Genomic DNA, 25,639 nt, shown 5'->3' with positions numbered 1-25,639 from the left:
TAGCTTATCTGCGAAATAAAGTCTTTGTGTTCTATGTTTGAAAGGAACATCAAAGGAGATAAAGTTATCAGAATGTTAAGTTAGAACATCGACACCACTTTTACCAATATTTATCAAGTCCCAGCAGCTAGTTAGCTAACGTTAGCTTTAAGTCTTAAATTGAGAACAGGTAGTTTTTTTTCCCAGGCAGATTCTGGATTTTATTACCTTTTGAAGAATCCAGACAAATTTCAGTCTTTAGTTCAGTCTTTAACCTAAGCCAATTGTCGGCTGGAGATAACTGAGCATCTGCAACACAAAATCGGCATTCATTTTGGCAAAGAAGTCATTTAAATGTTAAACTACTGCCATCAGCTGCTGTAGAATCTCTACTCACGGAGCTTCTAAATCGACAAGCCATTTAAAAGATCTTCTTTAAATGCTATGCTAAGTCAAGTGTTATACATCGGATAAATCTTCATTGCCACAGATGTTAGCACATTTAAACTAAAATCACATCACAGTGTCAAGTGAGAGTGAGGAGGTGGCATTTGGCATGTTGTATACATTATCTACTTGTGCACATACATAATGTTCTTCAGAGCTACAGGGCAATAAAAATGACACTTGGACCTCGGTAAGTTTCCAGGTTCGTGTGGACCAGAAAAACGTGGCTCGAGTGGAATCTAAAACTTGGACGAGTAAAAGGGCAGACCATTATACATATCAACCCTGAGCCTGGCCCAGTCAGTCATCTTCTGGGTGGAGCTTTTCTCTCGGGTCAGGAAACGAGCTGCCTTCTTCAGCTTGTCCTCATTCCTCTCTAGGTAACGCAAGCCCTCAGCCTGCAGCGCGTTGAGCTTCTCTTGGCGGTTCTCGTCTAAGGAGAAATCTTCGCTCATGTAGGGGTTGAAGCGAAAGTAAGTGTTTGGAGGAAGGAAGGCGTCGAGCATGGCGTGAACCTCTGGAGGGGGAAGGAGAAGTAAGAGTGAGGTCATATAAGAGAGAATAAAAAAAATTAAAACACAATTCACTTCATACTGCCTTACTAGGGGCTAGCAAAGTCAAACCTTATCTATCAGCGCTGTTATAGGATTACAAGTGTCACTGAGTAAGCGCTCAGGGCTAGAGTGTGAGGTAACACCAAGTGAAAATGTCTAGCCTGTCTATCATGGCTGTTTTCATCTGCCTTGCATGAGCAGTTTAAAATCAACATCCTACAAATGCAAACAAACAGGCAGCGGGTAACAAAACAGGCCTGAAGCACCCAAAAAGGTTTCTGTCTGAGTTCCCACAGTATTAAAACCAACCGTCTCCAAGGCTCTGCAAAACTCTACAAGGAGTAACTTATCTGGAGGTGATCTGGAGAGTTTTTATAGAGCAAATCAGTGTTAGACTATTGTGTGCTGAAAAGTTATACACAGAGACAAGAACAGCTTACTCACAAGAGATAATGCATGTGGTTAAATCAGGATACTGTGTTTAAGCAAACAGTTTGCACGTATATTGGATGTACAAGGTCTTTATAAAAGGAACAGCTGTTTCAAGAACGAGTGGCCCAAGGTCATTTTTCCAAAACACGTCTGAAGATATATAAAAAGTAATATTCTCCATCTTTGTCACTGAAACCCTATTAGATCTGCTTTATCTATCCGCAACAACAAACACAGCTAAGCTTGATACACCAAAGACAAACTAGGAGGCTTGCGAGCACTAAAGCTTTTGAAAAAGAGGAAATCTGTGATAAACACTCTTTCTAATCTGCTGTTTCTAAATAACAAAAGCCCGCAAGAGAGCTAGGAAAGGGATTAATCCCAAAATACAGGACGAACAAGTGCAGAGAAGCATCTAGGTCACACACACACTGCACCACAGCAGCAACAGGGAGGGGAACAAGCCAAATTTAGGCACAGCAGAAGTGCCCATGTCTAGAGGTGATAAGGAGACAAAGAGGTTGCCGCTACAAAGGGCCACAGTGGGATTTATCTAGAACAAAGTCGACCTGCGGTGCAGTGTTTTCTAAAAAGATACCATCAAAAATCCTAAATCTCCCCCTTAGAAAAGAAACAGAAACAGGGAATGATCACTGCTAATGTACATTTATTTAATCTTCTTGTGTAGAGGAAATACTATAAACAGACCTGAAACAACACTGCAAACAAAGGCAGTTCAGTTCACAGTTTTTTGTACTGCAGCCATCTTTACACTATGACTTGATCCTGTCACGGCAAGTTTCAGGCTTTCATCACTCCTTGGTTGACACAGGTGTGCTTTAGAATTTAGTTGTACATTTAGCAGCTGTCAAAGCTGTGAAACACTGGCGATCACAATAGGTCGCCATCATTTTGCGGTGCATCCTTACCTTCAGTGTCTGTCGCACTGCTGATGACGTTGGTGAGTTTTGTTTTGAGGCTTGTATATGCAGCGTTGCTTTTGCCAGTAGATTCAAAGCGACCCGTACCGAGCGAGACCACACACTCCAGAGGCGTGTCAGGCCACAAGCACTGGCACTCATGTATAGCAAGTGCTGTGGGGTTGTTAATCAGTAGACCTCCATCCTGTGAAAAAACAACAACAAAAAACCCAAAAGTGCTGTTAGGCAACCTGTTTACAGGCTAGGTTTGGTGTTTCATGCCAACACCAAAGTCAGTGAAACCAAATAATTGGGGTTTAAAACCTTTCATGGATTTTAACAGTCAATAGACAAAATTTCAGAAGAACATCTGATAAAGTGAAGAGGACAAATAAAATCAATCAATCAATCAATCAATGTGCAGCTTTAGTGCTGCTTGTAAGTCTATTAAACAAAGAGTCCCAGCATTTCCCCTCCCCTCACAGTTTCAGTCAGACTTGCTTTGATATTGAACAACTGCCCATGAGTGCTTTCGCTTTGGATCCATATTGTACCCAAGGCAGTGGGGGAGTAACTGGAGAGGCTGCAGAATTGTTGAATAGGCATGAGGCTGAGGGGCCGCAGGGCTGGCACCAGGATCAAACACACAAGGGCCCATTCTCATTAAGGAAGCCGAGCTTGGGGGGGTTGGGAGCCGCAGGGCCCCAAATGTCTAGGGACACAGTAGAGCGAATGGTGCTTGTTTACATGGCCGTGTACACACATGTTTGATCGAGAGCACATGCTCAGTGCATACAATAATGTGTGCATTTCTGATAGCGTGTGGCATACGTACACACACACACACACACACAGCAATGGGGGAAAACACCTCGCGTGTATAAATTTGAGAGTGCGATATGGAAAACTGTTCCATTAATCCAACATAAAATTGCAAAGCTCTGGCTATTGTAGCTGGACTGGAGGAAAAGCTCCCGTTACAACTGAAAAACTTAATGTACAAGTTCTCTACGAAAACCTGGAGTGCTAAAGAGAATTGATTTGGCATTAGATAACAGTAAAACAAGTTTAAGGGTTTACTGACACACTTGCAGCTCAGCTATGATTTACTTAGACACAGAGTTCTCTGCGTCAACTGCACTGTCAGCAGCTCGCTTGCACTGATAAAAGCTGTGCTGACACAGATCAAGCAAGTCTGTGTCATCAGTTCATACTATAATGAGAAATGCAAATAAATACAATTTAAAAGACACATTTTCCATTAAAAAAAAAAGAAAGAAAGGCACACAAAACCTCCCAAAACATTTTAATGATATTTGAGTAGAAACAAAGGTTATGATTGATCTGTTCAGTTTGGACAAAGAGCCAGCTGCCTTTGTATTAATCATAAAGGCATTCATTGACCACAGATATCATGAGTTACAGGCTATAGCTGGTGTTGTAATAATGAATCAAATGGATAAATAACTTCTGGTTGTATTGTCGTAAAATAAAAAGTGTAAAAAAAATCTTCATTGGAAGGTCAAATCACAGAGTAAGGTGGTGGATAAAGACAGCTGCAGACATGAGCAGTCATTCCTATTACACTAATTTCAAGTACTGCACACTGCCTGGAGGATGCAAAGACAGTAGTTTCTACTGTGTTCTACTGTCCCGTGGATGAGTGCATGGATTCCCAAAAAATGTTCAGGCATTTGTTCGTCCACACGGAGCTTAGCTGGGCTCAAGCAGACCCGTGCATACTCACAGATGGGGAAACTAACACTTTGCTGACCTCGCATTACATTTCATTCCTATCACAGTATTGATATAATTATGATTCTGTTATGATTATTACAGTAGTTTATATATTGCACGCCAATTTTTAATGATGGCATTGATATCAAGAAAATAAATCAAGAAAAAAAAAAATTCCCTATAGTGTAACTGCAAAAAGCACAAATTGTGTATTTAATCACCATATTATGCTCTCAATTTTTCTGTGTGTTATTTCCATTATTCAACTTGTCTCTTTGCTTAATTGTTGCCGCTCTCCTCGGCAAGTTTCTTCAGTTTCACCAGACTTCAGTTCACTTTATCTTCATTGAAGCAACACCACGAGTAGGCGTGAAGTACTGACTCTGGTAAATCAATCTGGGGAAGAAATTTATTTAGACTACCTACATGATTCAATAAAACATCTTCATTTGACACTAGTGTGTTAAACCCATTGCAGGAGGAAGCTTTACACAATGCTGCTAACATTTTATTCTAACAGTTTGTATAGTTCACTTTTTCAGGCATTCTCTCATAAACAATGCAGGGGGCTAATACCACACCAATAAGCAGATCAAGAGAAAACTGACTAATTTCATGAGATATGAATGGATTTATATATCACTAAAATTATTATGTACACGCTTCATCTCCTTACTTTTCTGTGATAGTCAACTAAACTTTTTCAGGTTTTGAATACCTGCTTGGACCTAGCATACATTCTGAAGACATCACCACAGACGTATTTATCAAGGACGAATGAAATAACTGAGAAAATGTGACACATGTTCAGTCAAAGAGCCATTAGAGGTCAATAACATCTGTACAAAAGAATGGCAGGATAACCTTTGCAATAGTTCTCTATGGTTTCATGCACAGAGTAAGTAAACCAGCTGACGTATAACAGGTTAGTATTGGTTAATAGGTTAACTGGTTAAGTCGCAGCCCAAGTGAATACTGGACTAGACCATTAACGATAAAAATGGGGGAAGGGGATTTTTTTTCCCTTTATTTAAACAAATTGATTTATACGTTATTATGACCCTGATGAAAGCCACGAGCCGAAAGACGTTGGTCAGTTAATAAAGTTGTTCCTCTTTACCTTCCTGCATCCTCTCCATGCACCTTGGAAGTAGGTGAAGTTGTGCCAGAATTTGTTGTTGCTATTTATGCACAGAGTGACAGACATAAAGATAGAAAGACACTGCCAAGCATTAAACTACTGCAGTGGTTAAAATTTAACTAACATGAAAAACTACAAAGACACGTGTGTCTAATAATCTGTTATGATAATGTGTAATCAATCATTACTACGATGATCTAAAAGTTAGTTGCTGAGATAATAATTAGAGCCAGAGCCTCAGAGAGCACCATTTAACTGGCTGAGATGGAAGTCATACAAAGAAGGCTTCACTCTGTGACAGAGCATAGAAGAACTGCTGAGGTGGCCGTTTGTCCAAAGCACATCATTATGCACCAGTAGGTTGTCTGGCAGACCGAGAAATGAATCACATAAAAAAAAAAAAAAAAGAAAAAGAGGAAAATGCCTGGATTGGATGTGCCCGTAATAGAGACTTAGGGGAACTTGCTGCACTGGGCACCAGTCAAACCCAGCTGGTAACAAAACAACTAAGCAGTTTTCTTATCACTCACCCCAGTGTGAGAGGCTCCATTTTCTGAACTCTGCGGCAATGATGGCAACAGTCCGGGTCCAGTTATGGCTTCTTTGTGCTTAATAGCTGGGGGCAAGTTTCAGAGGCGCAGTGGTCGCGCTTGCACACAGTGCCAGGGCATATAACTTTAAAAGCAGACTGTGCAATGGTTGTCTGAGCGAGGGACTTAATGCTTTAGCTTGTCTGCATCTCAGTGCACCTGCTGGACGAGCCCAGAGCGGGTAAAAAAGGTCAAGGCAATTATGAAAAATATGTTTTTGATAGAAAGACCTATTGCATCACTGAAAGACTGCTAGGCTTTCTTTCTGTAAGTCATTTGTATAGTCATCTTTTTTACGCAGGTGTCCAAACAGGCTGGTAGTACCCCGACTTTCCAACAGGAGCACTATTTAACATTATTACTGCAAAAACAACTTTTTAACCATTTAAAAATAAGTGAAACTGTGAAAAGAATGTTAAGAAGAAACAGACATGACTATATTAAAGACTATAATGTAGTGTGTTGCAGAAAAATCTAATGAAGTTGGCATGCTTACTAGCTACTGCCTGGTTGCATTCTAATGTAATTTTCTCAAGACATCATACATATTGTCCATCTGTCCAACACCAGAGGAGCAGACTTGCCCAGAGATCATGTTGCCTTTTTATATGCTCTACTATTTTGACCTCTTATCCTACAGTCAAGGGCAGGAAGTCGATAAATTGAATGGCAAAAGCTAGAACCAGAAGATGAGCGAGTCAGCTAGAGTTTGATTTTAGCCTTGCAAAGCTTCCTGTACTTATGCTTCCTGGAATGCTAGGCCAGGTGAGTTTGCAAGTTGAGACTGCATAACTTCACAATCATCACAAGGTTTGGTTGTTGGATTATTTGAATACGACAGTACTGTAAGGCAATGGCAGACACAAACAATAGTTGCTTTGACAATAATTTTACACATTTTTTTTTTTTTTAAAGTGTTGCTAAAAGAAAAAAGTAGCATTACTTGGGATTTGTTGCATGCTATTGCAGGACAGCAGCAACTCCTGATAGACTAAGATACTCTACACACTGTTTTTATCAAAGTCCAACCGATAGAGGACTTTTTATACTAATAACGAGATCTGGCAATTTAAAAATTCAATACTCCAATGTACTGGACAACAATTTTTTTTTCCACGAATTTCCCTAACAACTCTTACACGTATTATTTATTCACTCGTTCACGCTCTGCCCGAGTCTGCTCAGATTAGATGACTGTTGTGTTTGCAGCTTTCCAAACCAACAGTAAAATCGCAGAGAACCCTCTGGTGGACAAACTGTGCAACATCAACACTTATAACATGGTTGAAAGGTGAAAAGTCTTTTTTTTTTCTTTAACTTTTTCCATTTTCATTCATTGGCCAATACAAATACCAATACTTTACCTTTTTACATTTTCACACAAAGATTCTTGAGGCCAGAGCACATCTGGATGATGAATTAAGCTGAAACTATGATCCACTTGGGACAAACTGCAAATAAGGCTGCATGCAAAATGGCACCACTCAAGCTGTCTGTCAAACACGCAGCATGACGCGAGGCAAAGGTCACTTCCATTTACGAGGATTTAGAGCTGTAATGCTGCTTATACTCGAAATGACTCAATGTCACTGTAAACAGGAATGCCATGTGTCTACAGACTAATGTCCTCAGAGAGTACACCCCTGTCAGTAGCAATCATTTAACCCCCTTTGAGGTTAAATTCTCTATCAGATAAAGAGGAATGCCAACTCTGAATTCTGGCTTTCATAGAAGCTTAATGATTTCCTGTGACAGTGTTTGAGTCTTTCTTCCGGTGTTATGGGTTAGTTACTACTCTGAGGATCAAAGCTCGTTTAGCCTCGCCTTTGCCCTTCAGGGTCTAATGGCTAATTCACAAATGTGCTCATCACTTCTATGAGTCTGTATGCAAATATACCAAGTTTTCACCTAATTGGGGCTCCCACACCCAAGGGGACATTTTTTCAAAAAACCGAATGGCTTTAAAAAGATGTTGTTCTTACAGTATATTCTGGAATAAAAATTTATCTCAGTTAAATGAATAATATTGAGATTTGCATGATTTATTTACACTGCTGCTTAAAAAAAATGTCTCCACTGTCATTAACTTTTGGGAGCTTATCTTCATTGTGTCAGTTTAAGCTGCATTATAGGGGGAAGAGCTGATTTGAATAGCAAAGAGGTGCTATCGTGAGATCACTAAAAGTCATTTCACGCCCCAATGTATGTCAGCTCCCATTAGCAGGGACAGCAAACTTCATCCTATTCATCCAGCCTGTGCGCCTCTGCATCCCTCTCCCTCTCTAACCCGTGGGTAAACCTTCAATACTCATTTGTGGAAGGGTTCATTATGAACGACCACAACACAGAAAAGGAGGGAGCGTCAGCTTAAATCTAAATGAGGTGAACCTTTTGAAATAGAGCCTGGTGTAGCATTCAAATCTCAGCTCTGGGGAGAAGCTTTAGTCATTACACTTTCTTCTTTTGCTCCTCTGACAGGGATGGACTGAGGAGCACTAAGCTCTGTAGTAATTTGTTATGACGCCCCGCCAATGAGGCTCCCTTCTCACAAATGATTAATTAGGGAAGAATTACATAAGTCATGGACATCCGATTACGTCTGTCACAATACCAGAATGTTTTCCAGAGATGGTCGTTCACTTGATAAGCAGATAATTAGGCTGCCAGGAAAAAAAAACAACTATGAATCTTCCAAATCAACTCATACCATTTGCACACAAAATGAAGCCATCCCAGTCACTGCCTGTGCAATCAGAGAAATAAATCTGCTCATTGACCAAAATGAATTCCCCAAATGGTTTCCAATACACATAAAAAGCATCATTGTGATCTGCAAGGATGGAACTGAAACGGTGTGAGCACCAGTCCTAAATGGTGGCCAGGTCAAGTCAAAGGGCTTCATGCCATATTAAGTAATTCCATGGACTAGCTCTTCACTTGACCTTATAGCTTTATGGGCCCCTCAGGTCACCGTGACGTTCAAATCATCTTCCCAGGCTATAAACAGAAGAAGGACTCATCTGTAAGGGTGCCAGCTTTGCCCCCAGGCAGCCAAAACAATTGAGATATACTGCAGACAGTTACCTTTTCCCACACGTTCTGTGAATATTGAAACAATGAATCATCCCTGTCGACTGCAGCCGCTGAGATTAAACTGTGACAATTCATGAAGCAATATAAATGCCTTCAGAAGCTCTCCTCCATATTTACTCAGCCTAAAGTCACTCTAGGCCTTATGCACATATTTGACAGATTCATATTAAAAAGCATGATTTCAAAACTCATCCCCTGGACAATTTAGACTAGATTACCCTGCTGCTTTGCTAAGAGGATGATGGAAGACACACCTCCGTGACAATATATTGCAACGCGAGGTTTAAAGCCGTGAATTCTTTCCAGGGTCTGCAGTAAAGAAGTCATCTGAATGTGATGCGCAATTGTGAAAAGGCGAGGGAGGTCAGAGACGAGGAAGATTTGCTGAAGCTTCCACACAGTGTGCCAGCTCAATCGAGTGTTTGTGCATGTGAGAAAAAGTGTGTTCTATAGAACAAAAGAAAGAAAGAAAAGGCGATTTGAGCAAACAGAGGTGATGTGACAATCAGAGGTGGGTGCTAACAAGTTACTCAAGTGCACATAGCTCAGAAAGTGTAACTTTCAACTAAAATGCACTTGTTAGAGGAGTTTTAAAGAAGCACAGGTTTCACTCTCACTCATTTGTTGCAGAATTATCACTCCTACAACTCTATTATGCTTGACTATGTTACTAATTTTACTATTTATCTCCTGCCCTTCTATTAATGATGACAGAACAAAATAACAGCCAAATTATTCACAACATTGTATAATATTGCATTTAATTCCATTTAATTATAATTATAGCACTTTTGAATTTATCCAACACCACTGGCAGGTCTGATTAACAGATAACTGCAGTGCAGTAAGTGAATGAGTGAGCGCTGCTCTGAAGTCAGTGCATGTGAGAAGTGAAGGGACAAATATGCTGTTTGCAGAGTTTAATAAAATTAACAATGAAATATCACCTTATTATGTCTCATTGAGCCTCAATGAGACAGTAGAAAATAATATCGCCAATCAAAAATGTGAGATTTACTTTCTTATTTAGCTACGAAAGGTTTTCACATATGCCTGCCTATCAAATCAGAATTAAGCAGCTCTCATTGTGCCTCACACTGCTGCGCTCATTGCCATTATTTAGTGTCTGTTTTATGAGTTGCCGTACTTTAATCAAGTGAACTGTGTGGCTCGCATCAGTCTGTGTTATGCTGAAACCTATTCACACCCCTTTTTGCTATTACAATAACAAACTGATTCATTTAGTTTAAAGCTTTATTTTCATATTGTATTTTATTACAGTAGCCGAGATGCAACGTTAGATAATTTTAGCTTTTTTATCGTTGTAATTTTATTACGCTGTCTGAAACAGGTCTCTTTTGTAAACAAGACATTGATTCTCAATGGGATTACCTGCATGAATAAAGGCTATATCAAAAAATAAATAAAAACTAAAGACAATTGGCATCTTTTGAAACGATTACTTTTGCTTAAGTATGTGTTTTCATAAGGCAGCTCTACTTACAGTAGGTACATTCTTGGAGCCACTCAAGCCACCCCTGTTAAAAATGGGAGATGGGACTTATTCTCAAAGGACAAAGATCCTGAGTCAGTCTCAGAAGAGGAAGCTGTCTGCAGCATGGCTAAAATGTGAGCTCCATCCTCTAACAGTCTGCAGGCCAAGTTCCCAGGGCTTAACATGGGAAGAGTTTAAAAGCTCTGATTCACACCCTGAATCTACAACATCTCCTCTCTCCTCTCTGCTTCATATGAGTTAGTGCCATATACAAATATATCATTTATGACCAATAATTCCATCTCCAGAGGCCTTTAAGAGGGGAAAAAAGAAAAGAAAAAAAAGAATTAAAATGTTAGGATCTCTTCAGTTACACCTTAGAATGCCATTTAATTATGAAAGCCCCTCTGCTTTTCACGTCATTCATAGTCACAGATACCACATTTAATGCCTTCCTGTACTAATTTATGTCTACTCCCTCGTTCATTAGTGACAAATACGTATGGGAGGGCTGATGTGACCTATTCATTTGTGGCTGAGTGAAGCCTTTCGGCTGAGCATGGTGCCACGTTGGGGCTCCAAGGGGTCGCGCTGGGGGTGGTGGTCCACTAGTCCAATGTCTCCCATCAAATGCTGGCAGGGGTGGGCACAAAACAAGCTCCCATTCCTTCCCATCGCCTCAGGAGACACCATGGCAACTAGGCCAAAAAAACAAACAAAAAATGGGTCCTCCTCACCATTCCTGGCATGCCCTGGCATCCCCTGTGAAATGTCTGAAGTCTTTTACTTCTGTGTTCTTTAGAGTCGAGATAACTGAGCGAGCTTTAATGTGGAACATGCGCCTCCTCTCTCGCTTCATCTCATCTATCCTCCACCCCACCTCTTTTTCCCTTGTTCCCCCCTCACTAAAGGATGATCTCCACGGCTATGGTAGCGAGTGTGAGGCTTTGATAATGCCATGGCTCTGCTTCAAAGGTCTCGCTCCAAGTTACAATTTTCCCAGTGTTAGTAGAAAGAATCTATAGAATCTAGGTGCTTCTCCATCAGGTTTCCATTCCAGCCTGCAGACTCACAGAATCATCAACAAACACTCATCTGTCTTCGAAAGCTGCTTGAGAAGTCCAACCTTCGTTCAGCACATGCCGTTACAACTGTTGCGTTCGCTGTCACAAAAGGTTGATTGTCTGAGGGCTTGAATTAAGTGGGAAAGTCTGTGGGCGTCGGTGGAAAAGAGTGAGATGACTCTCTCTCTAGGGAATCCTGACATCATACACACAGCATGTTATGTTCACAACTGGTCTCAAGCAGGCACCAAATAAGTCATCAGACTGGGTGGCATTTTGAAGATGGTCAAACATTCACATGGAAATTAGAGTGCTTAACAGAAACCGTATATGAACAGGAGCTTGTTACGGGTCCTGCTCTTGGATTTTACTGTGTAATCATAATTAGAAACTCATTAAAATTACATCTGAACTATCATCACTCAGGTTTCCATTAGCTTGAGCAAAGTAGTCTTTGCTTCAGCAAAGAAAACTGACAAATAGATGAGGATAGAATTACTAGCTCTCTATAAAAAAGTCATTTTTTTAAAAAGTATTTCTAATGTGCTGTTAAACATCTGCTGATCCTCTTCTGCTTATCCTTCTCAGGATTGGAGCCCATCCCAGCTCCCATAAGGCAAAAGGCGGGGTACAGCCTGGACAGACTGCTGTTAAGCGCTTTGAGAACTTTTCCAAACATCTTGGTTTTATTTTGGATGCTTGTATTATTTTTATTTTGCACACACAAAATTTTTTGATTTGACAAAAATCCAAAATTTCAGGGTCAAATTCTTAGCCTCCCAGATGCTAATAGTTAATTCTGTACCCTTCTTGATGGATAATAGCCTGCAGTTATGTACTAGTTTTCAACAAGTTTCACCTGAGTGACCCAGCCCATTCTTCTTTGGCGAACCTCTCAAGCTACTCCAGATTTGTTGATCTTCTGGCATGAACCTCAGGTTTTCAGTTCACCCCACAGATTTTCATTAACATTCAAGTCAGGGCTTTGTGCAGGCCAGTCAGAAATGTTCTCTTTTGTTTCTGGAGGTAGATCTTCACCAGTAGCGGCACATATTTTGTGTCATTGTGTTAAGAGACAAAGCGATGAACTGGACCGCGTTTTGCTGCTGAATGCTGGAGATTTCCCTTTCAAAATCTTCACATATCCTGCTTTCTTCTTGATTCATTCATTGAGCAGATTCCTGGTTCCAGATGCCCTGAAACATCTCCACAGCATAATAGTCCCACTACTGTGGGGATGCCGTTGTTTCGATTGTACCCCTCTCCTTTCTTTCTCCAGATATAACCAGTCTACATAATCTTTCTCCAGGTTGTTCTTGGCATACTTCAGTTTGACTTAAAGGTGTCTCTCAGATGTAGAGTTTTGTTTTTGAAGCCCATTCAGGATTCTAGTGGCTGTCATCTTCGAGACTACAACACCTGTCTCGGTCAAGTCTTTCACTAGTGTGTTGGCAGTTGTTCTGGGGTCTTTAGACACATCTATCACTGTTTTTCTTGACAGAGTCTTTGAAATCTTTCACTTCCTACCTCTGCTGGGCTTGTTCTGTACTGTGTAGCTCTCTTTTGAATTTCTTCATGATACTTCACACTCTAGTTGACATTTGGAAACACTGTGACTGTAACTTCATATATCCATCTCCTGTTTTTCAGGGGGCTAATAATATTGACCCTGGTAATTGAGTTTTTTTCTGATATTGTGTGCAAACAGATATCATTTATTTTTTCTATAGAAACTAGTATGGTGGGAAATGCAATGTTGAAAATCCCTTGCTAATAATTTTGTCCTTATCTGTGAGTCTAACTTCATATGATGCCTATATCAAAATCAACATAATCCGAATTTACCAAAAAGATACCATGAAGCCTTTGATACACTAGGATTAAATTAAATTGACTGATTTAGGCAAGTTATTTTATCCTCTTACATCTCAATAGATCTTAAAATTTGAAATGAGAAATCAAAACACGGAATTCGGGTAGGTAAATGTCAGCTTAAACAGCATGAACTCAGTGTCTCAGGAACCACAAATAAGGTGTGCTTTAAAATATACACGTTTGGTAGCCAGACATATCCTGGTGTTACATACAAATGTAAGTCATCTTCAGGATAGTAAATACAAGCAAAAACACTCCCAAAACTGCAAGAGCTGTGCAAACGCTCCGCATGCACATGAATTCTCAGTCAAGGCCTTTGAATATTCTTCAGAGATTTTTTAGGTTAAAATTAACCCTAGCTCTTCTTACCAAGAGCTCTTTCTAATTTTACTCAGTTCTTCAGCTGGAATTTTCTCTTGACAGACTTGAAATAAAAATAAAACAGCTGTAACTGATTTCATGTCAGATGTGTTAAATATATTAAACTACTGATGGCGTCTCATCTCAAAGTACGAGGCCTCCTGCTGGCCGCCAACTAAGTGATTTTGCAAAAGCAGCTCCATAATTAGATTGTCTGTATTTTCTTTCCAATGAAGCAGATGTAGCAGTCACACAGTTTTGTGTGATGAGGGAAGCTCTGGATTGGGATAATTTATGCATCAGAGGGAGACCTGCTAGACGACATGCTGGGGAAATCTCCCACTACAGGTGGGTTTTCATCATCCAGTCTCTTTCATTCTCTCTCCCTGCACTTCATTCACCTGCACACCTAACACAGCTTCCAATTAGGAGTGCCGGAGCTCGCCCGTGTGGGATATTGCCTTTGATGTAAACACACTCTCATTCACGTGTGATGGATCTACACTAAGTTCATCAGAGTCTGTTCATCTGTGTTTTTAATGTAAATTTAAGGAGATTCCCACACTTGTATGTGGCAAATCAAACACAGGCTACGTCAACTGAATACTTAGACTGTAGTGGAACATTATTCCCCACCTTTTCCCACCTGTGTTTTTGCCTTTTTAAAATAAGCAGCATGACTACTCTAAATAAAATAAAACAAGACGTTTACCCAGTTTCTGGTGTGACTTTCCTCATAAGGTTTCTTATATCGTCTGTGCTTTCTGCCATTCCATTTGCGTAACAGAGCAACCTCTGCTGATTTATTGATCAGCAAAATGGCAAAATGGACTGGTGGTTTGTTATGTTGCTGATGGCTAATGCGAACCTGTTTAATGGAGATGGATTTAAGTGCGTCTCACGACGACTCTACCCCTCATTCTTCTGTCAAAATGTAGCTGACTGGAAATAAATACTAACAGAAAGGAAATAGAGTTCCTCCCTCTCACTTGCTCTGCAGAGAATTTTTCTCATTAGAATTCTCAAAATCCTTCGAAACTCTCCAGCATTGACACTGACTGTGCGGGGCATGTTAATCTAGAAGACCAAGACTAAAAGCTTTAATACTGCAGCAGCGGACTGCAGTTGAAAAAAAGAATTTGCATGAACACTAAATATCAGCGCAATTCTCAGCTGGCCAGCAAAGGTCTTTCGATATGGCACGCTGTGACAACAATGACTTCTGGCTGAGTGCATGAAGTACGTGTAACGCTCTGACTGTCAAAATGTTGCTGAACAGAAGTAATTATAGGATGTGGACTAGAAAAACTTTACTGGAAAAATCTGTTTTCCCTAAAATGACTATAAACCCTGAACTATTGGTCAAATTATACAAACTGTATTCATGTTGAACCAACAGTACAGTTTATATGCCAAATCTGAGGCTATTCGTCTACTAAAACTAAGCTAAATATGAAAGAACATTTAAAACAAAATAAAATAAATAAAAATAAAAACAAAAATACTGGCGGCCACCAGTGGCCCTCAGCCTCCAAGTAGATACTAGAGATGGCACGATACCACTTTTTTATGTCCGATACCGATACCGATATCATAAATTTGGATATCTGCCGATACCGATATGAATCCGATATAGTGTTTTTTAATCAACAAAACTGTTTTTTAAATATCTTGCTGCATTTTGTATAAGTTCATACTCAAGTTTAAAACAACAACTACACTAAAGCTATTCTGTTATACCTGTATGCAAAAAAAAAATTTCATAGTTCAGCAATACTGATCAATCTAATAAACTTAAACCTACACCATCCTCCCTATTCTGGTATTTTAAAGAGTACTTAGCATAAATATTAAGCAACCTAACTAATAGGGTTCCAACTCCCAGCAACAACAAAAATAAATAAATAAAAAATAGGGAACCACCCCTCACGCTCCACCTCATGATGCTTAATCGACGTAATCAACCTTAATTTGATGAAGTGTGAAAAAAAATGCACAGAAATCAATTATTTTTCAAGAAATATTAAATAGATTCAACATCTTTCTTCAACAAAATTGCAGACTGCACAGATGGTACCTTCCCAAAGGAAAAAGTACTATAGCTTACTAGGGTATATATATATATTAGACTTAATAGTTACTATATACAATAATGGACTTCTATTCATTTTGCATCAAATTAAAACTTTGGGTGTCAGATAATTATTTATTAAAAGCTAGACATTTTAAATGAGAATAAGAAAGAAAAGTATGTCTTTGTGCCCCCTTTTCCCTGTTCATGCCCTATCGGCCCCCCTGGCTAAACTTTGCTAGATCCGCCCCTGCACAGTTACCAGCCGTCAGCTACGTAGAAAAAGATCCTGGAGTAGAAAGTAATATTAAATACATTCTAACAACAGCTGATCAAGCTTAAACGTGCTGCTGTTGTTCAGCCGCTGGTTTCCTCTTTCTGGTGCAAAGTGGGCCAAAAGCAAACTAGAGACACGACTGGCGACAGAAAAGCCGATCAGCTGATCGTTAAGCAGTTTCATGATTGAAGTAGCAGCAGGAGAGGCAGTCGCTTGTTAAGCTTAACGCAGGAATGCTTTACAAACATTCAGAGATGGACTTACACACTTGCTTTACTTCTCTCGGGATAACTTTGTCAGAGATGAAATGCCGGGTTGCTAGCGAAGCTCCAAATGCTATCCAGACCACCGACAGGTCCCGCATGCCACAGCCGCTCTATCACGTGATGCATACTGCTCCGACGTGCTAACGTTCTGAGGTGAGTTACGGCGTGTTGCAAGTTTTGTGAGGTGCTTTCGTGATATTTAATGGATCGGATTACATTTTTTATTTTTCTCCGATATCCGATCCAGTAATTTAGGTCAGTATCGGACCGATACCGATACGTAATATCGGATCGGTCCATCTCTAGTAGATACAGCAAAGGTATAAATTATAAAATCCTATGTTGCCTCATTCTCGCATTGATATAAAACCAGCTAAATTAAAAACTGACATAAATAAAAATGTCAGTTTGGCGAAATTTGTCAGTACAGCCAGTATCAGGAGGATTTCTCCCTTCGTAACAGCTGTGAATGGGACTGACCTGGTGGAGATCATTCCCCAAAGGGAACTCCTGGAAATACCCGGGGGCTGCTGATGTGGCGCGGATGGCCTGCCAAAGCTGATGCTGGCAGCCCCCAAGGTAGTGTGAGCACATCCCAGGCAGCAGGTTGTAGTTCCTAAAAACATATGCCTTCAGAGGAGTGCCCCGATTCACAATGGTGCTCACAGCTGCCACCTGTGGGTGAGGGCATCAACATACAGGGTGACTTTCTTTTTCAGTGTCAGGTTGTAGTTGAACAAAAGCAGACAAGAAATGCAGGCATAATATCTAGGTCGACATTCTGACAGATCAATTTTATGTCATCACTGAGCTCTGAGCCTCAGAGGAGACATGCTGACATCTGAAAAGCATATACTCTTCTTTAGGCCCACTTTCTTATGGCTTTAGAGCCTATTTTTATCTGTCAAGCAGAACAGTAAAGAGAGGGAAATGGAGAAAGAAGGTTTCTGAGTAATATACAAGTAAACAAGGTGAGGCAAAAAACACGCTGGGGGAATAATGAGTCAGACCATCTCATAAAGCTCACCTTGGGGCAGTCAGGGTTTCTTGAAGTCTCCACCATGAGGTGAGAGCCCATTTTCTCTCTGTGGAGGTTCACAAAGGTGATGTTATTTTCTAGTGTAGAGGGTTTAGAGTAGCATAATGACTAAAGGTAAATGAGTTCCCTTCAAAGGAATGCTGACTGTGATTAATCATACAGTAATCTTTATTCTGTAATATAGCTTTCAGACTTTTTCAACAAGCAGCTTTTTTTGTTGTTTTTTTTTTTAGGCATTTCTTTATTTTAATTGCTCCCATGGCTGTCGAAGAGCCATTGTTGTTGCATGGCACCACAATAAAGGAGAAAGACAAGGTGCTCATCTAGACACTGATCATGAACTATAACAGCAAAACTCACTTGAGGATGTTCTCCCACGCTTCACTGTCATAGAAAGCGTGGTTCCAGCCCATCTTCATGGTGCCGACAAATACATTCTGCTTGAAAATATCTGAGCCCAGCTTTCGGTACAGATCATCACACTCTTTCAGAGGGATCTGGAACATTCCTACCATGAACCCGAGCACAGCACCTGAGTTAAAACAACCAGAAACATTCAAATGAGAGTGACTGAGATGTACTGTTAATTGAGCTGCTGTAAACAGGAGGTAGAGGAGGTTCAGACAATCCTTTGAGAAAGCATCGAGGAACAGCTTGTTCTCGTCCTCAAAGATGATGTTCATACAGTAATGAACCAGGTTTACTAGAAGGAAACTTACTGAAGGATCATCTGTTATAACCAGATGCTTTGGAGATCAGTTTACAGGATGTGAATAGGAATAACATGGTTAGAAGACTGATCAAGTATTGCCAACAGGATTAGGGAGTCACAATGGCACAATGTGGGCAAAAGTGCCAGATGTGGCCCCAATAGGTTTCTAAATGTGTGAGAACACCATTTGATTTAGGAGGCGTGTTGTCACAGAAACTTCTAACAGTGATTAAAGCCCAATGTGCTTTGCAAATAAACAGCAGGCTTTTAATCTATTTTTAATCAGTTTGAGGTTGGTCCACAGCTCCCCCTTGTGGTGATTTAACATCAAGGAAGCACCTAATGTACTTGACAGTAAAATACTTGTAAATTTTATGAATTCATTTTATGAATTTAAAATCAACTGTAATGAAAGCAAAATTTATTGTGCAATTGTACAATATTAGTTCTCACCCAGACTGAGAGGAAAGGGGCTGCTGGTGAAATTGAGGTCGAAATTCAGAGCAGAGCAACAAATAGGTCAGTGCTGCCTGTACTCTGCTAAGTGTTGCACTTTGTTCAGATAATCCATATACATGCCTCTGACTATACAGAAGTAGGGCAGGAGGACAGCGTACCTGTGCTGACACCACAGATATAATCAAACAGTTTGTAAGTGGGTTTCCCAGTCAGGGCTTCTAGCTTCTGTAACGTCTGAAGGGCAACAATTCCCCTGAAAGTAGAAAGCCAGACAAATACATGGATACATGCATGAGACATTAGTAACCAACTCATCATCAAGAGCACAAGATTTAAGACTAATAGAAGAAGTGTACAACCTTTGACACTATAAACTTGATATCATCAACTCATATCTTAAAGTAAAGATGAGTGTGGGGGGCAGGGGAGTGAAGCCGAGCGTGTACCTTAAACCTCCTCCATCTATGGACAAGATCCTTATTCCTCTACCTTTGACAGGTTTATGATAGCCCACCAGAGCGAGTGCTTCTCTAACGGCTGCTCTCAGACCCGGATCGTTAGCCTGTTCCAGACGGAGGAGGCAAGGGATAACTTTCTCCTGACAAATACAAACATAGCATGACAGTCAGCACCGGAAACAGAAAATGCTGTCAATCCACCATGAAGTGGTGTGGACTAGATAGTAGGAATGTAGAGGTGAACCGTCTCTCTGTTACGAGACGTAGCTGCGCTCTCAAAACCAAAACTTCAACATCATAACAGGTGAACAAATATGAAAACAAGCAAAGTTCAGGCATGCATGAATAAACAGTCTTCTTTTTGATTGTGCATTATATTCTCCTTGTTTTGATAATGCATCATGATTACTTCCTGTTAGATTTACTCTTTCCTTGTATTTCTCACCCTGCATCCCATCTAATTCTGCTGCCTGATATCAGTCAGCACATAGTTACATAAACCAGGGCACAAACTATCGACGCTTACTGAATCAGAGGTCATCCCCACGGTTTCCATGAAAAAGGCTGAAACCAGTTTCGCTCGTTCACCGGTCATTATTTATTCAGACTGAATTTAGCAAAAAATACACAGTGCAATCAATTTGCAATGAGAAATTAATGTTGACCTTCGTTGTCATGGTTAAAAATGGATGGGGGTCGATACTGGTGTGACCACTGCACATCTGTAAAACCTTGATCATAAATAAAATATGACATCTAAAGGTACTGCAAACAGACTGAGCAATGTGACCGAAATAAATGCCGAAGATGTCTGAAGAGATTCTTTTCCCCCCCTCACAGCATGAGTGCATGAAAACTTAAATATCATTACATTTATTTCTGTAGCCACTTGCAAAGTGAGGCTCTCAACAATATGAGAAACCAAAAACTGAATTTACAGAGAAAAACAACCTTGGTTTAAAATACTCTAGATTAGTATTTGTGGTATCACTGATGTGACATAAATCTATGTAACAGTGTGCAGTCTGCATTTAGAGCTGTGTGTAACCTGCTGAGCGCAGCTCACAGACTGACATTTTGCAAGCATCGGAGAATTCTCAAATACAATCAGAAAGCATAATGTATATGATTCTCATGCTAATGCTGCAGAAGCTCAGCAACTGACCACACAGCATATGCAGACCGTACATACATAACGTGGAAATTAACATGTAAATAAAAAGAAACATGCTGCTGAAAACTGTTTTGACAACTCCGTCAGCTCTCTATAAAAAAACATCACCCACGTGTGGATGTTAATCTGCTGGAAAATGAACAAGAAAAACCATCTTTACTGTGTAACGCAATTGGCTTCGTGTACGCCGCACACACCCACACAGTGTTTCTGTGTTTTCAGCTCTTTATTTACAGTTTTGCCTTTTCAGGTTGTTGTTGCTGGCTGGTTCGCACAGTTGCTGCGACAATTGCGCGCCCGCAACTGTCTGCTTTCAGTTCCCTCATCCTCTCGGATCCTGGCGTGCCGCCCAAATAGGGGAGGCATGATCTCCAGCTGTGTTGGTCAGTCTCCCCTGGCACTGCCCCATAAACCCACTGCACCACCCCTCCCCTGCAGCTGAGCCACAGACCACACCTCGCCACATACTGCTACATTTCTCACCTTCACTGCAACGCCACGAGTCTCTGGAAACTCCAAGAGGTGGTAACTTAAGTCCTCCACCCTGTTGATATAAACCTTTACATCTGATGCCCTGTGGAGAGCCTGAACCAGTGCCCGGGTTCGATTGTCCACACTCACTCTTGCAATAATCTGTGACATAAAAGCAAAAATAAATAAATAAATAAAAAATACAGTACATTTATTCCTCACTAGGCAGGTATGGTGGTTGCTGTGAATATTATGTATGTGCTTGATATATTATTTAATATGTTATAATAATATCTAAGACCATGTATGTTATGCACATTTAAGTCAATCCAGCATTGCCACAAACTAGATGTCAGACTTGCTTAGATCTCCACAACATAAAGGCCCCCGTAAGCCTATAAAGCGCCCTCTCTCTGTGGCCCTGTAACTTTTCAAGGGGGTTATTTTTGAATGTAGCTTCCCAGAACTCCCAGAACAGCAAGTCAACATCCTTCCAATAGACATATAGAATAACAAGTGCGCTGGTCTGAGTTTTAATTGTGGACACTCTGTTGTATTACACTATACTATACTGGATCATTTTAATATGCATATAATGTTTCACTCAAACACAGACAAAAAGCGTAACCCACAAAATCTGGGACTATTGAAAAAAAGTTTATATTGAGTAGAATGAAAGCAGAAAGTCCTATAACATGCCCGTAGGATTCTCAAGGAACAGGTTATTAAAAATATATGGCTTACTACAAAAGGAAAAATTTATGAAAGAAATACTGCTGTGCTGTAAGCCCTACCTTTTCCCTTTGGTGCAGAAGTTTCTTGGCTTTCTCCTCCGCAGCCTTCTGCTCGTTACTAACCTCAGCCTGTTTCACTGACACGTCCTCTGATTTCTTTTCCTCCAGTACAGCGCTCGTGGACTCTCCTGTTCTGAACTTAGGAACAAAAGGTGCTATGTAGTTCCCAACAAATGCCTGCACAGTTGGAGCTGAATAAGACAGGTACTGTCCTAAACCCCTCTTTGGGGGAGCAGGGTCTTTCTTATTAGACACCGGCATGAGGTCTGAGGTTTGTTGATCCTGAGAGTAAGTGGAAGAGCTTTCAAGATGCTCTTCTTTCTTGTCCTGAGTGTTTATGCTGCTGCCAAAGTATGAGTTGACGTGATTTGCTACATAGGTGTAAGTCTCACCCAGGTTCACTGAAAAGGTGCTCGGATGGAAGAGGTCTGTGGATTGTTTGGGCATTGTGCTCTTGCTCTCCAAATCATTCAGCGAAGGCTGGAGCTCCTCTTGCCTCCTGGAACAAGTAGCTTTGACGCCAGGAGCAATACGTCTCAGTTTTTTCTCCCTCGGTTCCGTTACAGTTGGGACTATAGCAGTGACAGTCTCTTGGGTAGAAGTCTGAGCATGAGTGGAGGTAATGGAACTTGTATCACATGTGGCAGAAGTGGAAAGGGACGGATTGGCAGAAGATCTCTGAACAACAGATTTCTGAGCAGTTGATGCTAGAGAGAGAGCAGCACTAGAAGGATTGTAAGTGGATGTGACTGTATTCTCATCAGGTTTGGGCCTTGTCTCAACACTGGCTTCAGCATTTTTATCAGCCTTTAAAGCATTAGGTTTGAGTCTGGAGATCTTTGACATCAGCTCTGTATGTGTCCCACTCACAGCTTTGGAAACTGTGTCCAGCGTGTTCCTGACACGAGACATATGTCGGCTCAGGCCAGCAGACCACTTTGAAGCTGAAGTGTTCAAATACAGGGTGCTGGTGTGGAGGCCAAGCCGATGTCTAACTTGGTTACCTTTAAAGAACCCCACCTTGCGACCCTTGGCCCTCAGGTGGTGAATGTGCCTCCAGCTGAGATAGCATTCCTTATGGAAAACGGGCTGCTGTGCATGACTCTTACAGTGAAACACACCACACAAAGGCAATGATGCTGCTGGTTTGTGACCATGGGACTGCCATATAAGCAATGCTCTACTTATTTTCACCCAGGTATTTGAAGCCCATCTGTGATTCATATTCTTTCAGTCCACAAGGGTTTAACCCATTCGAAGAAATATCAAGAGTACACCCGTGCTTTCCCCATTCATTAACCTGGTAATGAAAAAAAAAGTTTACATCACCACTACATACACCCAATAAGGGAAACACTGTATAGAATTAATAACCACAGAGCGTAATGCTATATCAAATCTATCATTGTATCTCACACTGTTTATGGTAAATTGTTGACTTAAATTTGCAAGTCAATAAAGCCCTTTGGAATGAATCGATTTAAAAATAAAAACGAGAAAAATTATTTTTAACAATTGCATAACAGAAAAAAATACCAAAAGAGTTCTTGTTAATCTGGTGTTTGAGTATCGCTCAACTTTTAACAAGCACACTATTTCATTAACTGTCACAGGTGAGAGGACAACAGGTTCACTGTTAACTATGTCAACATCAGCAACTAGCTAACAGAGTACCGCTAAACGCTAGCTTTTATACAGGCCGCACACAAAACAACAAGGCATACCAGTCCTTTGTTTTGCTGTTTCACGAGAGACCAGATTCACTTAATCCTTCTATTAAACGGTCATCCTTGATTAACCATAACACAAAAGAATAACACCTTACGGGAGTGTAATAGGTTGCTCGACCCGATACCTAATTTCTAGAGTGATGTGACATCAACAGTCGAAAGAAAAACAATGGTCACATGATCCTCCATCTTCGCTGCGATTGGCCAGTTGTCCTTTGGTCCTCTAAATAGTTTCTGTTGATTGGTTAAGCAGATTCTCCCCACCGTTGACGGCTGCATAGGGTACACTTAATATGCTTTACGGTGTATGCCGAATGTGTCCAGGGGAAGCGGAGTCAGCATTTTCTATGAAGAAATTGTCCCCACACGTTTTTTGAAACTCGGGATTTGCTGTTAAAAATTGAAGCGCTGCAGGTGGAATTAAAGAGATGCTACCCAAATAGTTCAATCACATAAACAGCAAAATCTTTTGCATCAAAATTAAATAAAACCACTTGTGCGTATTCAAATAGTTATAGCGAGTTTAGTAACTAATGCGAGTGTCTGTGGGACTCACAACACTAATTATGGACATTTTAAGAAGGAATATTTACGGCATTGACCGACAGAGGGCAGATAAGATAGAATTCGTCAGGTCTAAAGAGATACCGCAAAACTAGCGAAGAAGACATGGAACTAGTCTCATTTCACACTACTCGTCTATAACACCTACTAATAACAACTTAATACCATGATGTTTGGTGTTGGTTAAACGGTTAATGACCGCTTGTGTAGAAAGGAAGCGGCAGACGACACCCAGACAGGTAATTGATTGAGTCGGAGCCTGAGTAGACTGTGATGGGGACCGCTAGCATGTGTTAGCCACGGCAGGCTAGTATTAAGAGAGGTTGGTGCCGCCGTTTAAAAATGTAAAATTTTAAAAGATAAATTCTAATTCAAACAGCAGTAGCCTGTACCAGTTCTTTTCTTATTGGCTAAGTTTTCATTCTCCAAATGTAGGTTAAGACAGATGTTGCGTTTAAAAGGCGGTGGTTCTTCAGAGGCTAGGACATGTGATACTACCAGTTACACCGTGCTGTCTGGCTTGAAACTCACTATTTGTGCTGTACTTTTCTCTCTTGAATGACAGGACACTGGAGCCATGGCAGCTGCACAGTCTGTGCTAACGTTTGCAGTGTGCGTCCTCGTGATAACAGAGCTGATACTTGCCAAGAAGGACTACTATGACATACTGGGAGTGCCTAAAGGGGCCACAGAGCGCCAGATAAAGAAGGCTTTCCACAAGCTTGCAAAGAAATATCACCCAGATAAGAACAAGAGCCCTGATGCTGAAGTGAGATTTAGGGAAATTGCTGGAGGTACAGCTGATTTGTTTATTTTGGCGTATTTTGGGAAAATTAGTAGTTATCTGGCATGTCTTGGATATGATTGTTATTGTAATGTAGCGTTTTAATTCACTATCAAACAGGAAAATTGATATTTAGACTGTTAAAATTTATATTTATGAGTGACAAATGAAATGTGAACAGTACAATGTGTGAATCTGATATTACTACTACTACTAATAATAATTAATGATAAGGAACACTGATGCATGTTGGGGTTTTCTTGGTGGCACATGTTGATCCAATGGATAAGTTTGTCCTTTAATTGATCACCAATTACCTATATTACAGTTTGGTTAGTCATGCCTTTAGTCGGGGCTTTTTCAGCCACACCTTTTTTAATGTTGAGATAATAAAACTCCCTCACTTTGACTGAATTTTGTGTTTCTGTATTTCTGTGCAGCTTATGAAACTTTATCAGATGAGGCAAGAAGAAGCGAGTATGATCAGTTCGGGGACACTGACGCGTACTTCGATGGGGAGACGCAAGGCAAACACAGACAAGGTGCCCACCAACCTTTCACCTTCAGTTTTAATGACATATTTAAGGACTTTGACATCTACAGCCAGAACAGACACGCCCGTCACCGAAGACACTTTGATGAACACTCCAGGTCCCACAGCAGACATAAAAGACACTTTCAAGGTGGTTTTGGAGCCGGGGTTATCAATGATATGTTTGATGATATTGAGAGAATGTTTACTTTTGACAGACACACCAAACAGACTGAAAACCGGTTTCATGGTACGTCGAAACAGCACTGTAGAACAGTAACGCAACGCAGAGGTAATATGGTAACTACTTACACAGACTGCACTGCATCATAGGGTGCAATGTAAATGGCTTAAAAAAATGCCTTAAAAGCATACAACATATTTGTATTTTTCAAGTTGAAGAAAGCCAGTTGGTTCAAAATACTGTGAAGCGTGAACATTTGTGTTAAGCACTGACATTCAGGAATGACAGGCACTGAATAAACAGGCAATTTAGCTTAGTTTTAAAATGAAATAAGCTATCTTTTTCCAACATATTTCCAGCATATTTTCACTTGTGAGTGATTGTTGTAGTTTTTTGCTTAGTGGTGAAGTAAGCAGTTTTGTCAGTATTTTTTCCAA

At 40.5% G+C, this 25,639-nt stretch overlaps 2 protein-coding genes across 3 annotated transcripts; one reads left to right on the top strand and one right to left on the bottom strand.

Annotated features, from left to right (window-relative positions):
• Positions 1-379: 379 nt before the first annotated feature.
• LOC146628143 (calcium-independent phospholipase A2-gamma) lies at positions 380-23,291 on the bottom strand. 2 transcript variants are annotated; one of them, XM_085357608.1, is made up of 10 exons: positions 23,234-23,291; positions 21,409-22,708; positions 20,627-20,776; positions 18,958-19,109; positions 18,670-18,764; positions 17,701-17,872; positions 17,329-17,386; positions 16,782-16,976; positions 2,342-2,537; positions 380-943 (listed from the first exon to the last, which is right to left on the bottom strand). In XM_085357608.1, the coding sequence occupies exons 2-10, from the start codon at positions 22,630-22,632 to the stop codon at positions 666-668; spliced, it is 2,520 nt and encodes an 839-aa protein (XP_085213734.1). In that variant the 5' UTR covers positions 22,633-22,708; positions 23,234-23,291; the 3' UTR covers positions 380-665. The 2 variants fall into 2 exon arrangements, with proteins under 2 accessions (XP_085213734.1, XP_085213733.1); XM_085357607.1 differs by having other exon boundaries at positions 23,133-23,285.
• Positions 23,292-23,812: 521 nt separating this feature from the next.
• Positions 23,813-25,385, top strand: dnajb9a (DnaJ heat shock protein family (Hsp40) member B9a). Its single transcript, XM_085357606.1, has 3 exons — positions 23,813-23,941; positions 24,268-24,496; positions 24,927-25,385. Exons 1-3 carry the CDS (start codon positions 23,897-23,899, stop codon positions 25,349-25,351), a joined length of 699 nt encoding a protein of 232 aa, XP_085213732.1. The 5' UTR covers positions 23,813-23,896; the 3' UTR covers positions 25,352-25,385.
• Positions 25,386-25,639: the final 254 nt, after the last annotated feature.

This window comes from Diplotaxodon limnothrissa, linkage group LG7, assembly GCF_057381915.1.
Source record: "Diplotaxodon limnothrissa isolate DT_005_m linkage group LG7, D_limnothrissa_male_GT1.1, whole genome shotgun sequence".
NCBI classification, from domain to species: domain Eukaryota; kingdom Metazoa; phylum Chordata; class Actinopteri; order Cichliformes; family Cichlidae; genus Diplotaxodon; species Diplotaxodon limnothrissa.
This window is presented reverse-complemented; position numbering and strand designations above follow the sequence as displayed.

Coding starts and splice junctions, on each gene's coding strand:
- LOC146628143 (XM_085357608.1), bottom strand. CDS start 22,632: ATGAATCACAGATGGGCTTCAAATACCTGGGTGAAAATAAGTAGAGCA. Junction 16,977..17,328: donor GAAACCCTGACTGCCCCAAG/GTGAGCTTTATG, acceptor CCTCACCCACAG/GTGGCAGCTGTGAGCACCAT. Junction 2,538..16,781: donor TGGGGAATGATCTCCACCAG/GTCAGTCCCATT, acceptor GTTTTTTCACAG/GATGGAGGTCTACTGATTAA.
- dnajb9a (XM_085357606.1), top strand. CDS start 23,897: ATGACCGCTTGTGTAGAAAGGAAGCGGCAGACGACACCCAGACAG. Junction 23,942..24,267: donor GGCAGACGACACCCAGACAG/GTAATTGATTGA, acceptor CTTGAATGACAG/GACACTGGAGCCATGGCAGC. Junction 24,497..24,926: donor ATTTAGGGAAATTGCTGGAG/GTACAGCTGATT, acceptor ATTTCTGTGCAG/CTTATGAAACTTTATCAGAT.